This window comes from Pristis pectinata, chromosome 17 (assembly GCF_009764475.1).
Source record: "Pristis pectinata isolate sPriPec2 chromosome 17, sPriPec2.1.pri, whole genome shotgun sequence".
Taxonomy (NCBI): domain Eukaryota; kingdom Metazoa; phylum Chordata; class Chondrichthyes; order Rhinopristiformes; family Pristidae; genus Pristis; species Pristis pectinata.
In genome coordinates, this window is record NC_067421.1 from 31,426,184 (window position 1) to 31,443,980 (window position 17,797).

Genomic DNA, 17,797 nt, shown 5'->3' on the forward strand with positions numbered 1-17,797 from the left:
CGTAAATAACGACATCGGAGGTTCAGCAGATCATAGAAACACAGAGGTTAGGAGCTACAGTAGCTCCTTCTGCCTTTCGAACTTTCACTGCTATTCAGTGCATTCTTGGCTATGTATAACTCTATGTCTATCTACATCTAACTCCTTGAACATGTATTTAATAATTTGGCATTAACTGCCTTCTGTGGTAGAAATTCAACAGATTCACCACTCCCTTGGTCAAAAAATTTATATTCATTTCAGTCCTACAGTGCTCATCCTTATCCTTAGAACGTGAATACTGCCATTGGGATCATCTTTCCTCTAATGAGGTGAGATTGCTGTTTTTTAATAAACACAGCAAGTTGAATGAATGATGGACCCAGGACGCAATGATGTTGTCACGTCAGCAATATCACATGTCAGTTGTGGGATCCTCTGATAAAATGCCACTGATCTCACAGTGTTTGAAATACTACTGGGTCACGTGCACTAAGAGTAAATGGTCATTATGGAATTTATTACCAGTTTTTACTACATAATTCTGAGTCCTATACACCTCCACTACCTGTCCTTGCCTTGCTAATCTGCTGGGAGCTCCCAGTACCCAAACTCTTGTGTGCAGACAGAGCCCCCTCTCCTTAAGCCATGACACACTGTTTTCATACCCTTTTTCCAAATGGAATAGACAAGGTTCGACCTCTTTCTGACTATCCTATTTATTAACACGTAACATACTTTGGTTTATATTCTGCCAAGGTGTGAGTTGATATGTGGAAGGAATGCTGAAAGACCGTGCTTTATGGTCATGTTCAACTGTCCATAGTCTGTTTCTTTGATACCCCCTTTAGTGTACAAACTGACTTTCTGCTTCTGCAATGGAAACTGTGTGATAAGGATAAGTGCAATGCTCCTTTATCCCATTATTCTTAATAAATTGTTCAAACTGTTTTCTGACTCACTTTCTTCAGGCAGACTGTGTTTGTTACAGGTAGCTCCTAATTTCTCAATCATACACTCCATTATCATGCAAAAGCTCATGGGTTTGATCTCTAGTCATTTCAAATGGACAACAATTAGTACCAAAAAGTGATCAACTCCTTTTCCACAATATAACCTATCTTGTTGCCCAAATCATACCTAAGTAGTGCCTTTGGAGGTTGTATTCAACAGTTCTGACATTCTGGCTGGGTCTTCTATGTCATTGCTAATGCAGGTCAACTGACAAATTCTCTGGCTACTGCCTTCATTTTTCCTACGCCCAAGTGTTGTGCATGGAGTTCTTACAGGGTCTTCTACTGCCATGCTTTCAGGATCACTACCCCAAGTCCCTTTTTTTAAAAAACAACCCTGGTTGGTAGATAATTTATCCAATGAAACAGCCTTCAGATATACCTGTCTGAATCTGTCCATCTACTGAGTGCATGTTTGTTACCTTCTTCAAAGTGAGGTTCTTTTCATGTAGCTCTAGCCATTTCCATTGTTATGACTGGGAAATTGTCATCTACTGTCTGTACTGGAAAAGGTTATCTCAAAAAGATATCTGCTATAAAGTTCTGCTTCAATGATCTATACTCAATGTCATGTTGTATGATCCACCTCTTTGTCCATGATGTCGCCATCGTGAGAATGGCAGACTTTGGACTCGGTATGAATAGCAGAGGTTTGTAGCCATTAACTATTCTAAATCATCTTTCCAACAAATTGGAGAAACGTTATCACTCAAATAATAATACGTTATGAGTCTTTCCTGCACAGTTTACTGGATTTTCACCGATCCTCATTCCAGCTCATGGTTCATTTCCTTTAATAGTTGGTGAAGTGGTGTTAATCTTGTGGAACACTTATGTAGGTATCTGGGAAAATAGTGGATCATATTTGAAACAATCAGACCTTGGTAACATTTTTGGGTTTCTTAGCTTTGATAAAGCATTCATTTTTTCTCTTTTACTGTCTGAAGCTCACTTCCTGTCTACTCACAGGCCCAAATAAGTCATCACCTTTTGGATGAAGGCACATCTTCTTTATTTAAGCTTGATATTATGCCAAAGCAATCTTTGGAACAGTTCTTCTGGTATTTTAAGGTTCTCCTCCTCAGTGACTATTGCACTTGGAACATCATCCTGATAGCACAAGCAACACTGAATCCCTTGTAGCATCTTAATCATATCCATTTGGAATATATTTGACACCGATTTTACTCACATTCTAGTTTGGTATTGAGTATGGACCTCTGCCATTATTATTTATCAAGAAATACTGCCTTTCTTTGTTTATATTAAGCTGGGCTTAGGCATGAGGGAGGCCTGGCTTTATAATATAAAATACGTGCCTTACCAATTTTGCATACAAATTGTGGACAGAGAGTATTGCTCATCCTCTCCTGCTTTATTATGGAACACATTGTAATCTCCACAAAAGCAATGATTTTTTCCACTCTGGGAATTACCACGATGGTCATTACACATTCATTTTGTTCCACTGCTGCCAATTAAATGCAACACATGACAAACCACACCATACAATGACACTGCCTATTAAATGTATTTCTTTACTAATCACGATTACTTCAAACGTAATCATGATTACTTCAAACAACTCAAAGACTCACTACCTAATACCAAAAAAAAACTTCATTAACTCTTAAGTTACACAACTCTTTTGGTTAATTTTACAACTTTATAAGCTCAGTAGTTCTATTCAGATACTACCCACTCCAGATAAACCTGGCTGGGATTCAATATGGCGAGTTCTTCTCTGAGTCTGAAACTTGGGGTCTTTTCTGCAATCATTGGTCTCTGGGGTTATTGCTGCCTGTCATTTCATGACACACCTTTTTATACATTTCTTTGTCAACTTTCCAGATGTTGCTTTGATTTGACAGCCAATTACATGCCTATATGTCAACTACTTTTCCACATATGTACTTGTTTCTTTTATACTTTTAAATTCCTACTGGTTTCCATAATCACCTTGTCCATCCACAATTTAGACTTGTATAATTTACCAGACTGTCCCTGGTACACAGTAACTCAAAATTGTCCATGATTCTCGGTGTCAGGGATAGTAGGGGGAAAATGTTCACATCACAGTAAAGCCATCTCAGGTGGAAAATTACTGAAGCTATGTTCCCACATCGAAACTAATGAGATGCCCAAATGTCAGTGTGACCCCAGTTCACATTGAACCTTAAGCTTCATGCTGACCAAGTCGCTTTCACTGTTTTCAATTCTTCCACTCTCTTTTTTTCTTGACTGTCTACACCACTCTTATTAATACCCCACACCTCTCAGTTTTGCTTTGCTCTTCTACTGGCATAAGTACATAGGACCAGGTAGGGATTTACAATAAATCAAACTGCCGTCCAGTTCTACATGCAATTTAGCTTTATGGCTCGCAGTGACTTTGAACAAATCCTTACATGTATTTTTTATATACAGCCTGCTCCAATTGGTTGCAATAAATTGGCCTTCGCACATTTTTCCAATCTATCCATAGTCCTTTCAATCAATCTCTTATTCGTATAATATTAACATATTCAACTGTAGTAATCGATAGCCTTACCTTCTACCCACAATAAAGAACTATTTATTTCTACTTGTCTTCATCTTCTCAGGAACTCAACAGAGTATGTTCTTAATTTTAAAATGTTTCTCTTTAATAGTACATGTGTATAAATGTCCCTTCCCATGATGGAACAATTTGTGGTTGTGCCACTATCGGTAATAATAGCTTGATTTTTAATCCTCACCATAAGCTTGTTGATATTTGTTTTCGTCACCAATAGTGGCATATATGATGTTCAAACTTTTTTCCTCACATTGCTCATCTATCTCAAGGTGTGTAAATCGTCCTTCTGTGGTTTTTTTCTATGAGTATTTGCCCTCTGTTTGAACTTTGCCTTGCCATTATTCTGATTCACTGCATTCCATCTATTTCATCAAAGTTATTTGCCTGGGGAAAAAAAATCCATCCTTTTAATGTATGAATTGAGGGGCTTCCATGCCTTGCTTATCCTCAAGATATCTAATAAACCTGGTTCAGGACTATCTTCTGCTCTGAGCAGTAATGAAGTTGGTCTTTTACTTGTAATCAATTCTGTGTGAATTACCTTTTTTCTGTAAAGCTGATCTGATTGTAACCTTATTCCTGCATACCCCCAGTAACTTTGCACATCCTTCCTTATCCAGAACCTATCTACCTCTGTCTTAAAATATTCAAAGATTCTCGTTCCACTGCTCTTTGTAAAAGACAGTTCCAAAGGCTCTCAATTTTCTGAGAGAAATTTCATTTCATCTCTTAAATGTGTATTACCAACAATTTCTTAAATGGGCAACCCCTTACCTTTTAAAAAGTGACCTTTCTAGATTTTCCCACATGAGAAAACATCCTGTCCACATAAATTCTGTCAAGACCCCTCAGGATCTTATTAAATGGCATCCCTAAATCAATCATTACCATTGGAATATTTTGAAAACTGATGGGGAAAATCACTCAAACCAGTAAAATATTACCCCTATTATTTTCCATAAAAGAGTAAATATATATCCCAGCAATCAAGAAAGATGAATCTACATACAATGTTTGTGAATTTATTTCCTAGGTTTTGTGTTTAACCTTTTAACCAAGCAGAAAGTGAAAGTGTTGGAAAGGTGAAATAAAAATGGTAAATTTGCATACTAAGTACACTTAATTCATTAAGCAGTTATCTAATCATAGCTGGGGAGGGGGAGAGCATTTGCTTTTGTGTATCAAGGAAAAGAAAATCAGAAATAAGTACAGAAATTGCAGGCAATATACAGCAGACCAGGCAACATTTGAGGAAAAAGAGAGAGAAAAATAATTAACATTTCTGTTCCATAATCTTTCACCAAGATTCAGACCGATTTCTTTCTTTTGATTTGTGGCCCATAATCCCAATCACAGATAGTTTGTCAATGGATATCTATGTAGGTGAACAGAAAAAAAACTGCAAATGCTAGAAATCTATAATAAAAAACGCCGAATACTGTAAATGCAGAGCAGGTTAACTCAGCAACTTCAATCGAGAAGTTAATCGAAGTATTGACTCTCTCCAGATGCTGCTTGATCTGTTGAGTCTCTCCAGCATTCTGGGTAAAACTAGGTTCAGCAATGTCGCAACACATATTTGGTAGAATAATTTGTTTTTTATATATCTACGGCTCAGTATCTCCAGTCTCTTACATAGATATGGACTACGTTTGTTTAAAATCAACGTTTGTCCTTGAGAAACCTGCAGTAATGATGTCATTGGTAAAAGATAAGTGCATAAAAAACAAAAGCCAAATATGTATCGTCGGTCTGTCACAAAAATCATTTACTAAGTCAAATTTATCACAGACAAGAACAAAAATGAGTCAATGCACAATATTAAAATGAGACAAAAAGATATGTGAGGAAACACTCATCTTCCTTCTAAGTCTTGGAACCACCGCTCATTTACTCGGACAATTACGGTACAGAGTTGGTGGGATCACAGTGGGTTTCGCACTTACATCCAATGAGAAAGCCTCCCGGTGCAGTCCAATCACCATGCGCTTGTGTGGGATTTCACGGCGTTGCGGGAGAATTGTCTCGCGAGAGTTGAAGGAGCGCGCCAATTTTGTGTAGGTGGCTGAGGGCAGAAGGGGTTCGTGTCATGGTGCTGCAGAACAGCGGCAGGCTGAGGCCGGAGAGAGCCCACGGCACTGACAGCAACTACTCGTAAGTTTCGCTACTGCTGGTAATTGACAAGTGGTGTGGGCATAATCGGCGCCAGTTTCTGAGCTTTGGGGCAGTGGAGGCTGGAAGTCTGGTCAGAGACTCGCAACTGCGGTGCAATTGCCAGCGATGAACTCGATCGAGACCCCGCACTGTGATTGTCTGTGTCCCGGCCGGGGTTAGTCAGGGCTAGGTTACTAATGCTAAACGATTGACTAATCGCCTCCTAGCACTGACATTCCCCGTCTCCCCCAGCCCTGAGCCCCACTACTGTCTGTTGATTGTGCCCACTTCCCTGAAATTGGTTGAAATTAAAATTGTTCAGTGTTCGAGAGAACAGAATATCCATGAGGAATAGTGAGGCATAGATCATATTTCCTTTACAGTGCTATGAAGTGTGAAAGTTTGTGAGACCTTTTTGGTAAATAGGAATAAGTGTAATAGTGATATAATTAGCATATAAAACGCATCCTGTAATCAATAGGATTATAACCTCATTTGTTTGCGGAAACATACTTGTATTGAACATAATGCTATTGTATTAGCTTGCAGTGAAGTCAGTTCTGTTTATAAGCCTGGTCTGTTTATAATTCCTTTAAGAAATTGAATTTTTAAAGAGAAATTAGTGAAGTGATCAACTTTATGAATTTTACATAATGAGGAAACAATAAATGCTTCACGTTGAACCATTTTTATGTATAGCTGCAATCTTATGGGAAATGTGTACTGGACTGTTACAGAATATGGATTGAGATTTGGATGAATTGAAGTGTGCAGTGAAATACAGTGGTTCACAAGAAAGCTTTATTTCAATCAGCTGTTGTTCCTGATTTCTGCTCGGTAAATTACCACAAAGTAACATGATAACTAACAAGTGACAAATGGTGGTGTTGATTGAAAATTAAAATAGGGAGACTAGGAGATCTAATGTTTACATTCAGTGAGAGTTAGCTTTTTATCTGATGGCCAGCATCTCTGTCAATATTCTCTCAGTACTTTAACTTGCATTATTGACTGCTTTGTGCATGGTAAATAGTATTGTCAGGCTATCCCCTTCTTTTCAAAATAAACACACATTCTACAGCACAGATGACATTCAAACCTTCATGCTTTGTCATCTTTGTAACAACTTTCCAACTAAAATTGTACTTACTTTGCCTTCAGCATTACTCTTTAATTTTTTTATCCTTTTATGATCTAATCCAGTTCACAATTTGTAAATTTCTATTAAATGCTTCCACCATCCTCTTGAGTAATCCATTCTAGGCCATAACAATTTTGTGTGTAAAAAGATCTATTTTATGTTGCTTTATTTGACAACTAGCTTAAATCTGTGCCCTGAAGTTACTTACCCAACTGACAGTGGAAACATTTCCCCCTGTACATCAAACCCCATATAATACTGAACACCTACTCCCCTTAACTATCTTTGCTGTGAGGAGAAGAATATCAGATTCTCTTCATGCATACTGCCGCCCCTCATCCCTGGTATTATACAGTTAAATCTCTGCACTCTTTCCAGTGCTTAAACATCTTTCCTAAAGTGTAATGTTCTGGTTTAGAAAAATATTCACCAGCATAGGCTGACCGCAGATCTTATGAAGGTTGACCATAACTATTTGTATATCTCTAGTTGTATATCTCCATTTGTATATCTTTAGGTCATATCCATAATCTTCATTAACTTATCTTGGGATGTTCAAAATTTATGAATATGACTCCCTAGATTTAATGGTCTTACAATTTAGTTATAACCCTTTTCTGCAAATAAAAATCCACCATTGTCTCTTGGCTACGTTAACTGAGATTCTGTCTTCAATAATCTCCCATTCCAGCCTCCTTTTCCTTTCCTTTTTTTGTTTTTTTTTAAATGACACTTTTTGCTTCCCCATTGATCACTGTACACAAAGTGCTGAAATACATTTCAATCAGATAGCTTTTGTGGACAGAGAAACAAAATTAATGTTTCAGGCTAATGAACTTGCATCAGTTGCTGATGCATTTTAGTGCAACTCCCCTAACTTAAAACCTGTAAGCAGCACTGCAGGACTTTGACATAAAAGGTCTGAGTGCCTTTCATAAAATTGAAATGCAGGATCCAAGTCAGATCTTTAAATAATTCCTTGAACCAAAATGACAACTACATTCTTGTGCTGGGCAATGAATGGCTGTTAGCAGATAATATAACCATGCTTCTTTGTGCTTTTGTTCCCCAGTGACGATGCCTCCTCCCTTCCTGCACTCAAGCGCCTGGAGCGCAGTCAGTGGACAGATGAGATGGATGAACGGTTTGGATTTGAACGCCTCAAAGATCCAGGAGAGAAAACAGGCTGGCTGATCAACATGCACCCAGTTAGTTGCCTATTTGAATTTAGTTATTTCTATGAAAAATAATTGCCACCCTATAAACCTGGGCATTTTGATGGTAGACATGTGAATAATACAGCCAGTGTTATTTCTTTGGTTTTAATAACTGAGTAATATTAGTGGCCATATAATTAGCAAAATAACTTTCGTGCATTATAATAAAATTAGTATATCAAAAACAAAATCTTCCTGTTTACCAAACAACTGTATACCTTTTGGTTTGCAGGCTGAAATCCTGGATGAAGACAAGAGAATGATTAGTGTTGTGGATTATTATTTCATTGAGGAGGATGGAAACAGGTTTAAGGTTTGTAACAATATATGGAAAGGCACTTGCACCTCCTGTCCCACTGCTGTGTACACATGGGCCATAACTCTATCTTGTGAATTATAGAATATTTATGACACAGAAGGTGATCATTTGGTCTGACTGTCGGTGTCTATCATAAAAAAAGCTACTTGGCCTCATCACCTTCCATTGACGGGTCTGTAACTCTCCATCTAACTCTTTTAGAAAAGCACATCTGAGTACTTTTTAAGTGCGATGAGGATTTCTGCCTCAACTACCCAGCAGAATTGCAAAAACTACCATCCTTTGGGTGAATTATTTTTTCCTCGTTTCTCCTCCAACTCTGTCACTTACTTTAAATTGCAGAAGAACAATTGCATCTTGCCCGTAATGTGATGACCAGGACTGTAGGCGGTACTTGACCTGTGGTCTAACTAATGCTGCACACAGTTCTAGCATAAACACCAGGCTCCTGTACACTGTGCCTCAATTTCCAAGTCATGCCAACTGTTTTTGATTACCCTGAAAACCTTCAATAATATGATTAGTTTTGTGTCCAGCTGTCAGTTTGTGTAGGTGTTAGTCTAATTATTATAGTTCAGTGATTTTATATTTGATAATGAATTTGGACCTCTGTTTAGTAGCTCTGATACCATGTAATTCAGCATTTCTCATTGGAAGTAATTTTGATGTATGATATGTTGCATAGAAAACAAAATGGATCATGTCATGCTCTCAAGTACATTCTACCATTCAATGAATTTATGGCTGATCTTCTCATCAATCCATCACTCATTAAACATAGAGCTTCAATTGCAGTTTATATCTAGTTACTAATTTGTTGATTGATTAATATAAACTGATCACATATGAGATTAATTGTGCTTTTGCATGCTGTGAATTTGGGATTTTGCTCATAGTTGTTATTGCAGCACAATGGAAGTGTTATCAATTTCTGATATCATTGTGGATGTTTCAGCTTGAATTGTTAATTTCAATTTATGTCATAAAACAAAAAAAAATGCAAATGGTGAAAATCTGAAATAAAAACAGAAAATTCTAGAAATACACAGCAAACCAGGCTGCATTTATGGAGAAATACAAAGTTAAAATTTTGCTTCAATGACTTGTTTCTCCATCCACAGATGCTTCCCGACCTGCCATGTATTTCCAGCACTTCCCATTTTTCATGTCCCATGCTTGACACCCCCAACAAACTCCATGTTTTGCAATCTCTATCTCAATTACTTTTACTGTTCTCGGCCTTACTGTTCATCATCTCTACTACCTGTTTATGGTATTGAGGCTCCGCAATTGCTATATTTATATGGACTATAACATGCACAGGATGAACAGTTGCTTTCTGAGTAATCTAGCATTGTTTTATTTCTTGGGGATTTTATGCACCAGGAATAATTTTTTTTCTATATTTTTGATGAATTTTGACATTAAAATATGCAAAATACCATTTAGAAACAATAACTCTTGTTTTTACTTTTTTAAAACATCATGTCAGTTGTCAGTTTATTATCACTTTCTTTTTTTTTCAGGTTGCTCTGCCTTTCCAACCTTACTTCTATGTTGCCACAAAAAAGGTATGTCAAACATCATTGAGAAACCCAGACAAAAGGTGGAAAATAATCCAGATTTGTCTCGCACAAGTTTATTACTTGCATTTATTCTGTCCAAATGCTTAGACGATTTTTTTAAATGTGTGATTATGTTTTTATGAATGCAACTTAAATACTTGCATATTGCAGAATACCAGTTGAGAATAGACTGCTAATGTGTTTGAACAAAATGTTTAAAAAAACTTTGCTCCCCAAATTATTATTATTTAAGAACAATGATTTCTTTCATTGTGAGGAATATGATTGAAAACAAAAAGTGAGATAAATAGTGGAATAAGTTAGTGAAAGTAACTTGGAACTTTTTTAAAAATAAAACAGGGGTGTGAGCGAGAGGTTTCATCATTCTTGTCCAAGAAATTTCAGGGCAAATTAAGCAAAATAACAACCATTCTGAAAGAGGACTTGGATTTGGTAAGTTGTTGTGCTGTTACTGCTTTCTTTCTTTTTGTTTATTTTTCCACCTCCAAAAAAGATGTTTGGATGGTGTAACATTACCATTTAAATATGTTTATTCTACAGCCTAACCATCTAGTTGGCTTGAAGAGACTCTACATTAAGCTTGCCTTTAACACAGTTGATGACCTAATAAAAGTTCGGAAAGAAATTTTTCCAGCAGTGAGGAAAAACAAAGAGAGGGAGAAATCTAATGATGCCTATACAGTTATGTTATCCAGGTAATTCCATAATTTATGGTCTTTTGTCTCATGTTTTCGTCATTTAAAATGCTGCTGTTGTTGGCTTTCCAGCTTCTGCAGTTTTGTTTTTATTTTGGTTGGCTTGCAATAAATAGCACTTGTGACATTTGCAAGAGCTTATCATGGAATATGCCAAGGTTGTCAGGATAACTTTCAACATGTTAAGTGTTTTGTGTGCAAGTGATAACTGCTTCAGTTCTTGGTCAGTTTGCACCCTAGAATACTTGTGTTGTAATATATCCTATGTGGGGGGGGGGGGGGAATATTCATTTACTTGGCTGCTACAATGTCACTTATAATATTCTAATTTAATTTTGAAGAAAAATATACAAAACTGGGCAACTTTGAAGCTTGGTAAACAGATATTCTTGAGCTTTAAAGTGCTTTATAGATTCTGGAATTATTCCAGTGGATTGGAGGCTGGCAAATGTGCCCCTACTATTTAGGGAGGGAGGGAGAAAGTGGGGAATTACTGACCTGTTATAAATCCCAATGTCAGTCATAGGGAAAATGTAGGAATGTATATTGAAGAATGTAATAACACAATAGCTTTAAGAATCATAGGACTGAGCAGAGTCAAGGTGGATTTATGCAAGGAACATCATGTTTGAATAATCTGTTGGAGTTCTTTGATGTGACTGGGCAAATAGATTTGGGGGAACTGGGGCATGTGATGTATTTAAATTCTTAGAAGGTTTTCGATGAGATCCTGTGTAGGAGGTTGGTCGGCAAGCATAATGTGCAGAAAACTGAGGATAATATACTGACATGTATTGAGAATTGGTTATCAAACAAAGTAAAGAATGGGAATAAATAGTTCTCTGGTGGCAGGCTGTCATGAGTGAGGTATCACATGGATCGGTGCTTGGGCTCCAGTCATTCGCCATCTATATCAACAATTTGGCTGAGGGGATCAAATATTAATTTCTAAGTTTGCTGAACAAACTGGATTTTTCTGTATGGAGGAGGATGTAGGGAGACCTCACAGGCAAATGGGCAAGAAAGTGGGAGATGGAATATCATGTTAAAAACAAATAAATAATTTCGTCCACGTTGATGCACGTCACAGAAAAGCAGAGTATTTGTTAAATGGTGAGGGACTGGGTCATGTTGTCATTCAAAGGAACCTTGGTGTTCTTGTACACAAGTCATTGAAAGCCAGTGTGCAGGTGCAGTAAAAGTTTAGGAGGGCAAATGACATGTTAGCCTTTATCTTTCTTTTTCAATCTTTTTATTAGTTTCCAAATTAATACAGATTAATGTATAACATCGATGATTGTACATGCAATACAAGGAGATCAAGAGAACAATCATGGGATAGATAATAAAGAATTATAAAATATAAAAAAAGTCTTTAGATCTCACGATCTCTTAGTAAATGAATATAATATAAAAGAAAGGAAAGAAAAAGATTTATTGTGTATATAAAAGAAAAGAAAAAAAATCCCCAGATCAATAAAAAAATTGTAAATAATAACAAACTAAACTAAAAAGAACATTTCAAAAAAAAGACAAAAAAAGAAAAAAAAACTGGACTGAAATTTCTCAATAGAAACAGAGCAATATTATGTTGTTAACTCCGTTTCTCTAAATTGAAAACTTATTGAAAAGGGGTCTATATCATATGAAAATATTGAATAAATGGACTCCAAATATCTTCAAATTTAAGCCAAGGATCAATAGTACCACTCCTAATTTTTTCCAAGTTTAAACATGATATAGTTTGAGAGAACCATTGAAAAGTAGTAGGGGGTATTGGATCCTTCCATTTAAGCAAAATGGATCGTTTGGCCATTAATGTGACAAAGGCAATCATACGGTAAACGGAAGCAGATAGCTGGCCAGACTATCCTTGGTAATCCAAAAATTTCAGTGATAGGGTGAGGTTGTAAGTCAATATTCAATACAGTTGAGATAATGTTTAAAAATGTTTTTCCAATATTTTTCCAAAAGAGGACAGGACCAAAACATATGTGTCAGAGAAGCCACATTCGATTTACATCTGTCACATATAGGATTTATATGGTGATTAAAAACAGGCTAGCTTATCTTTTGACATATGGGTCCTGTGAACTACCTTAAACTGTATCAAAGAGTGTCTGGCACACATTGAAGATGTATTAACTAAATGAAGAATTTTCTTCCATGTCTCTGTAGGTAAAGGTGTCTGGAGTTCACTTTGCCATTCATTCTTAATTTTGTCCAGGCGTTAACCTTTACGATGAGAGGATTTAAGTAACATGAAAGGAAATGGAATTGCAATTGAATAGGGCATTATTGAGATGAAATATGATGTATGGAGGAATCTAGGACTGGCGGCACAATATGTGGTAGGCCATTCTTCACCCTGAGGATGTTGAATCTTTGGAATTCTGTATCTTGGAGCGTGTGGTGCCTCAGTCATTGTATTCAATCTAAGCTGATAGGGTGTTAGTGCTGGAAAATGGTGCTGATGGAGAAGATTGCCCATGAGCTTGATGAATGGCAGAGCAGGTACTAAATGGCCCACTCTTGCTCCTGTGTTTTTGTGTTCTGATCTTCATGAAGATTAGTTTGTATAATGGCCTAATAGGTGGAAGATACAGTTACATGTAGATGAGCACAAGGTGTGAGGAAAAGAATGGATGAAGAATGTGAATGACTATAAACGAGAATTAAAAAGAAAAAGAGTAGTGTTTTCTTTAAAATATTGACTGGGCAACTGCTAAGCGGGCTTCCAAAACTGTCCAGCCTACCTTATCAGAAAGAGCTTTGTAGTCAATGTTGAGAGGTCATCAGTGTAAAATTGTGAAAGTGAGGGGTATTGTTAAATGAAATTTCTTGCAAATCAAGCTATGGACTGTGGAATATCTCTTTCCAAGAAGTGGTTGAAACTGATCTGTCTAAAACCAGTACTTGGTGGTGAGTGAAATATTGGGAAGTCAGATTAGTTTAGGATTTTTAAAAAGCTACTTGACTGGAGGGTAACTGCACTGTGAAGATCTGCCTGTGCTTTAGCATCTGTGCTTTCTTTTTCGGAGCAGGGGTTACTTGCCTGATCTGTTGTTTGTGCAAGAACAAATAGTGTCAGGTTGAGATGGTAGAAAAGCAATTTTGAAATGAATGGAAGCAGAGTTTTCTTTTGAACTATCAATGTTTATTAAGCATGAATTTTAGTGTAAATATAAAATATTTCATTTACTTCTGTTGGTTCAGTTTTGTAGGAAATGGTGAAATTGGTAGTAGGAATCGAGAGTTGTTTCTATAAAGCAGCCAAATTAATGTCACAGATGGTATTGAAGGAAGCTAAGTGTTATCACTTATTGGAGGGGGAAAAAATGAAGCATAAGTGTGGTTGGCATTGTTGTATCCAAATAGTGTGGAAGGAAAAATCCAATGATTTTTCTTCTCTTGTTTTCTCTCTAAAAGAGACCTAGTTAATTACTGCCCTTTCTGTCCCGATTACTAAGAAGCCAAAGAGGATGGGGAAGAATGTTGCAGAATAAAATCAGAAATCACTGGTGACCAATATTTGGTCACATAATTTCAGGAATAAATGTTGTGGTTTATATGTAAATCATCAGTAAATTGTTGAAACCTTTGGTGTAAGTGAGTTTTTGTCCATTTATTGTGCATTCTATAGAAATGTATGACATTTCTTCATATTTTTCATGATATTTGTTTCTCGTTGTAGTGCCTTGGCTGGGGGTAATGTGACAGAAGAGGAAGGAACATCAAAAAAAATTTCTGATCAGATGGAAAACATTATTGACATTCGAGAATATGATGTACCTTATCATGTCCGGGTATCCATTGATCTGAAGATTCAAGTGGTGAGTGTACTGATGGCATGTAGCCATTGTTATTGCATTAGGCCAGTGAGACCAAGGTTATCTGTACAGTAATGAAAAGCTATTAACTCTGTCTGAAACCAAGCCTGGTTCATAACTGCTCTGAATTTTGTTACATTCTACCCATTGGTGTGTTCCTAGATCTTCTGCCGTCTGCAATCAAGAGGTTAGCTGGTTATCTGTTCCCACTTTGCTGATATTTCAGTTTGACCACTGAGTAACCAGGAGTTGAATGAAAGGATATCTGTGGCTGAAGCTCCATTGCAAATTTAATAGAATATGCAGCTTGGAGTTTTTCTGAACATTTAAGGTTAAGGCTGTAGTACCTTTTCCATAGATTATTTGGAATAGGATTCTGCTATTACACTTATACCACTGGTGGCTAATTTGAAATAACAGCTCTGACTATTAAAGGTAGCTTATCTGGTGATGAAAAGTTGTCAAAGTTATGTTCAAGTAGCGAAGTTGTTCTGTAATTTAGTCTGTTTTCTCCAGTTTCAATCTCATCACATTTCTTGAAAATTACTGATTCTTCTTATTTTCTGAATCTTAAGGGAATCTGGGAATAGTGCAGAAAAATGGCTTTGAGGTAGAAGATCAGCCATGATCTTGAGGAATGGTGGAGTAGACTTGAATGGCCAGAAGACCCATGTCAGATCCTCTTTCCTATGTTCTCTTGTTCCAATATTATTGTCTTACTTTTTAGGCACATTGGTACAACATTCGAATCCGTGGTGGTATCTATCCTCCTGAGATTGTGCGTAGGGATGACTTAGTTGAACGACCAGTAAGTAGTGCGTAACTATATGGATTAATCCAAATTTCATGGTTAATTGTAAATAGAATTAGTTATGTTATTTTAATAAATCACCAATTTTTAATAAACAAACAAGCTTTCTTTTTTGTCTTTTCTCACTGATATAACATAGATCCATTGTAAATGCCTTTGCCAAACATTACCAGTGAAGTCTTGGATATAGTTAATTCTTAAAGGAACAAAGTTCCAGGATTATTTTTGATGAGCAAAGTAAATCTTTAATTTGCAACATCTTCTGTGTTATTCCATTTTAGAGATTTGTTTTGAAAAATTAGTCTAATTGCTAATTGAAGAATCCAAATTTATGCTAATCTTTATTCATCCTTTATCTTTGGGTAATTTGTTCATTATGTGCATGGGATGTTTATATTTTCTTTACGCTTTTTTTCAGGATCCTGTTGTTTTAGCTTTTGACATTGAAACCACAAAACTACCGTTAAAATTTCCAGATGCTGAAAATGATCAGATCATGATGATTTCCTATATGATTGATGGACAGGTTTGTTTGGGTATTTGTAATAAAAAGTGAAAACTGCCAATACTGACATCTAGAATAGTAAGATCATGTTATGGAATAGAAAAAAATTTAATATCAACTCTGCAAAGTGAGTTATGGAAAATATGCTAAATAATGATATGAGAAAAAGACAGATTAAACCCAGTCTGTTAGCATGAATTGCGATTGGGGTCCAGTCAAAATTTGGAAAGATGGAAATCATTCTCTTTGGCCCCCACCTTAGACAATGTGACCTTATCACCCATTTCATCTACCCTCTTGATTATTATCTCAGTTTGAATTCCAGTTCAATGATGGGTTGAACATCTAACCTCATGTTCTCTTTATGATAGGGACCATTTGAATTTCACTTCGACATTGTTCCATAACAGCTCATCTGTGCTTGTACCTTACCACCTCCTCCAGAACTTGGTTATTTCATTGGAGATTCGAGACTGCAAATGCTATTGACTGGAGCAAAAAGCAAATTACTAGAGGAACTCAGCAGGTCCTCTGCTTACTGGCCATCTCTCCTCTTTACCCTCCGTCCCAATGCAGGGCCTCAAACCGAAATGTTGACTAATCTTTGGCCTTCCCAGATGCTGAGTACCTCCAGCAATTTGTTTTTTTTTGTTTTTGGTTATTTCATTGCTTTCCTAGCTGGATTCCCATCCTCCACCCGTTTAAATCTTCAAGAATAATCCATCCCACACCAATTCCCACTCAGCCACCTTACTTTATTTTGCTTCCCAGTAACATAAATTTTTAATCTTTCTTTAAATCTTTTTATCAAACACTCCATCAGTGCATTACTTTTATTCTGGCCACCTCTATCCTCCAATGTAATTCTTGTTTATTCTAACTTTGATCTCTGATGCATCCCTTCAGCTGCTTGGGCCCTATTCCACAATTGCCTCGGTGAATTCCAAACTGCTCCCTTTTCTCTTTGTAAGGTCCTTGTTAAAGTTCATTTTGACCAAAATTTTAAGTACCTCTCCTGCAATTTTTATGTTCCTGACCTCTATTAAAACGTGTCTCATGTTGGAATTGTTTATCTACCAGGATATGCATATTGTTGTTGGAATCTTATTAACTGCATTGTACTAATATGTAATTTCAGTTCACATAAGTATGTAATTTTTTTTCTCCATTTTCAGGGTTATTTGATTACAAACAGGGAAATTGTATCTGAAGACATTGAGGATTTTGAGTTCACTCCAAAGCCAGAATATGAGGGTCCTTTTTGTGTGTTTAATGAGCCAGATGAGGTGGGTGAAATCTGTTTAACTGATGACTTTATTAATCTGCCATTTTGAACGTTTATGTTGAATGATTTAGTGCTTTTCACCAGTTCAGCTATACAATGTGATATCATTTGAGAATGGTCTCTCATTTCTATGGTGCAGGTTTCAGTTTTCCTCATTATGCAGAAGTCAAAATGAAAAGACTTTTTTTTTAAAATAAATGTGTTGTAGTTACTATGGTCTTTTACTTTCAATTTTTGGTTAGGCAAGCTTAATCCGGAGATGGTTTGAGCACATCCAAGAAACTAAACCTAACGTATTTGTGACATATAACGGGGACTCCTTTGATTGGTGAGTGTTTTGTTTGTTGTTCATAATGCAGCGACTAATGCTGCAACTCTAGATTCTGGAACAAGTGACTTCTCAGATATATTTAGTGATTTAATGCCACTGGGCTTTCCATATCCAGTCTCTTGTACCTAGATATTGAGTTACTCTGGTTCTTAGAAGATTGTAATCTGTCATAGCAATCATCATTTTAGTGCACTAGAACAATACACAGAGAATACAGCACAGATACAGGCCCTTCAGCCTAATGAGTCCGCAGTGTCAACCCAGCTAGTCCCAATTTCCTGCATTCAGCTTATATCCCTCTAAGCCTTGCCCCCTCCATTTACTTATCCAAGTGCTTCTTCAATGATGCTATTGTACCTGTTCCAACCACTCCC

General features: G+C 36.6%; 1 protein-coding gene across 1 annotated transcript in view; it reads left to right on the forward strand.

Moving 5' to 3' along the window:
* Window positions 1-5,576: 5,576 nt before the first annotated feature.
* The window catches only part of pole (polymerase (DNA directed), epsilon), a 97,422-nt gene continuing 85,201 nt past the window's right edge, over window positions 5,577-17,797 (forward strand). Inside the window, 11 exon segments of the mRNA XM_052031854.1 lie at window positions 5,577-5,703; window positions 7,917-8,052; window positions 8,294-8,374; window positions 9,907-9,951; window positions 10,306-10,398; window positions 10,507-10,661; window positions 14,356-14,494; window positions 15,219-15,299; window positions 15,721-15,828; window positions 16,983-17,093; window positions 17,335-17,420. Of these exon segments, the coding sequence (XP_051887814.1) occupies window positions 5,639-5,703; window positions 7,917-8,052; window positions 8,294-8,374; window positions 9,907-9,951; window positions 10,306-10,398; window positions 10,507-10,661; window positions 14,356-14,494; window positions 15,219-15,299; window positions 15,721-15,828; window positions 16,983-17,093; window positions 17,335-17,420 (1,100 nt within the window). The 5' untranslated portion in view covers window positions 5,577-5,638.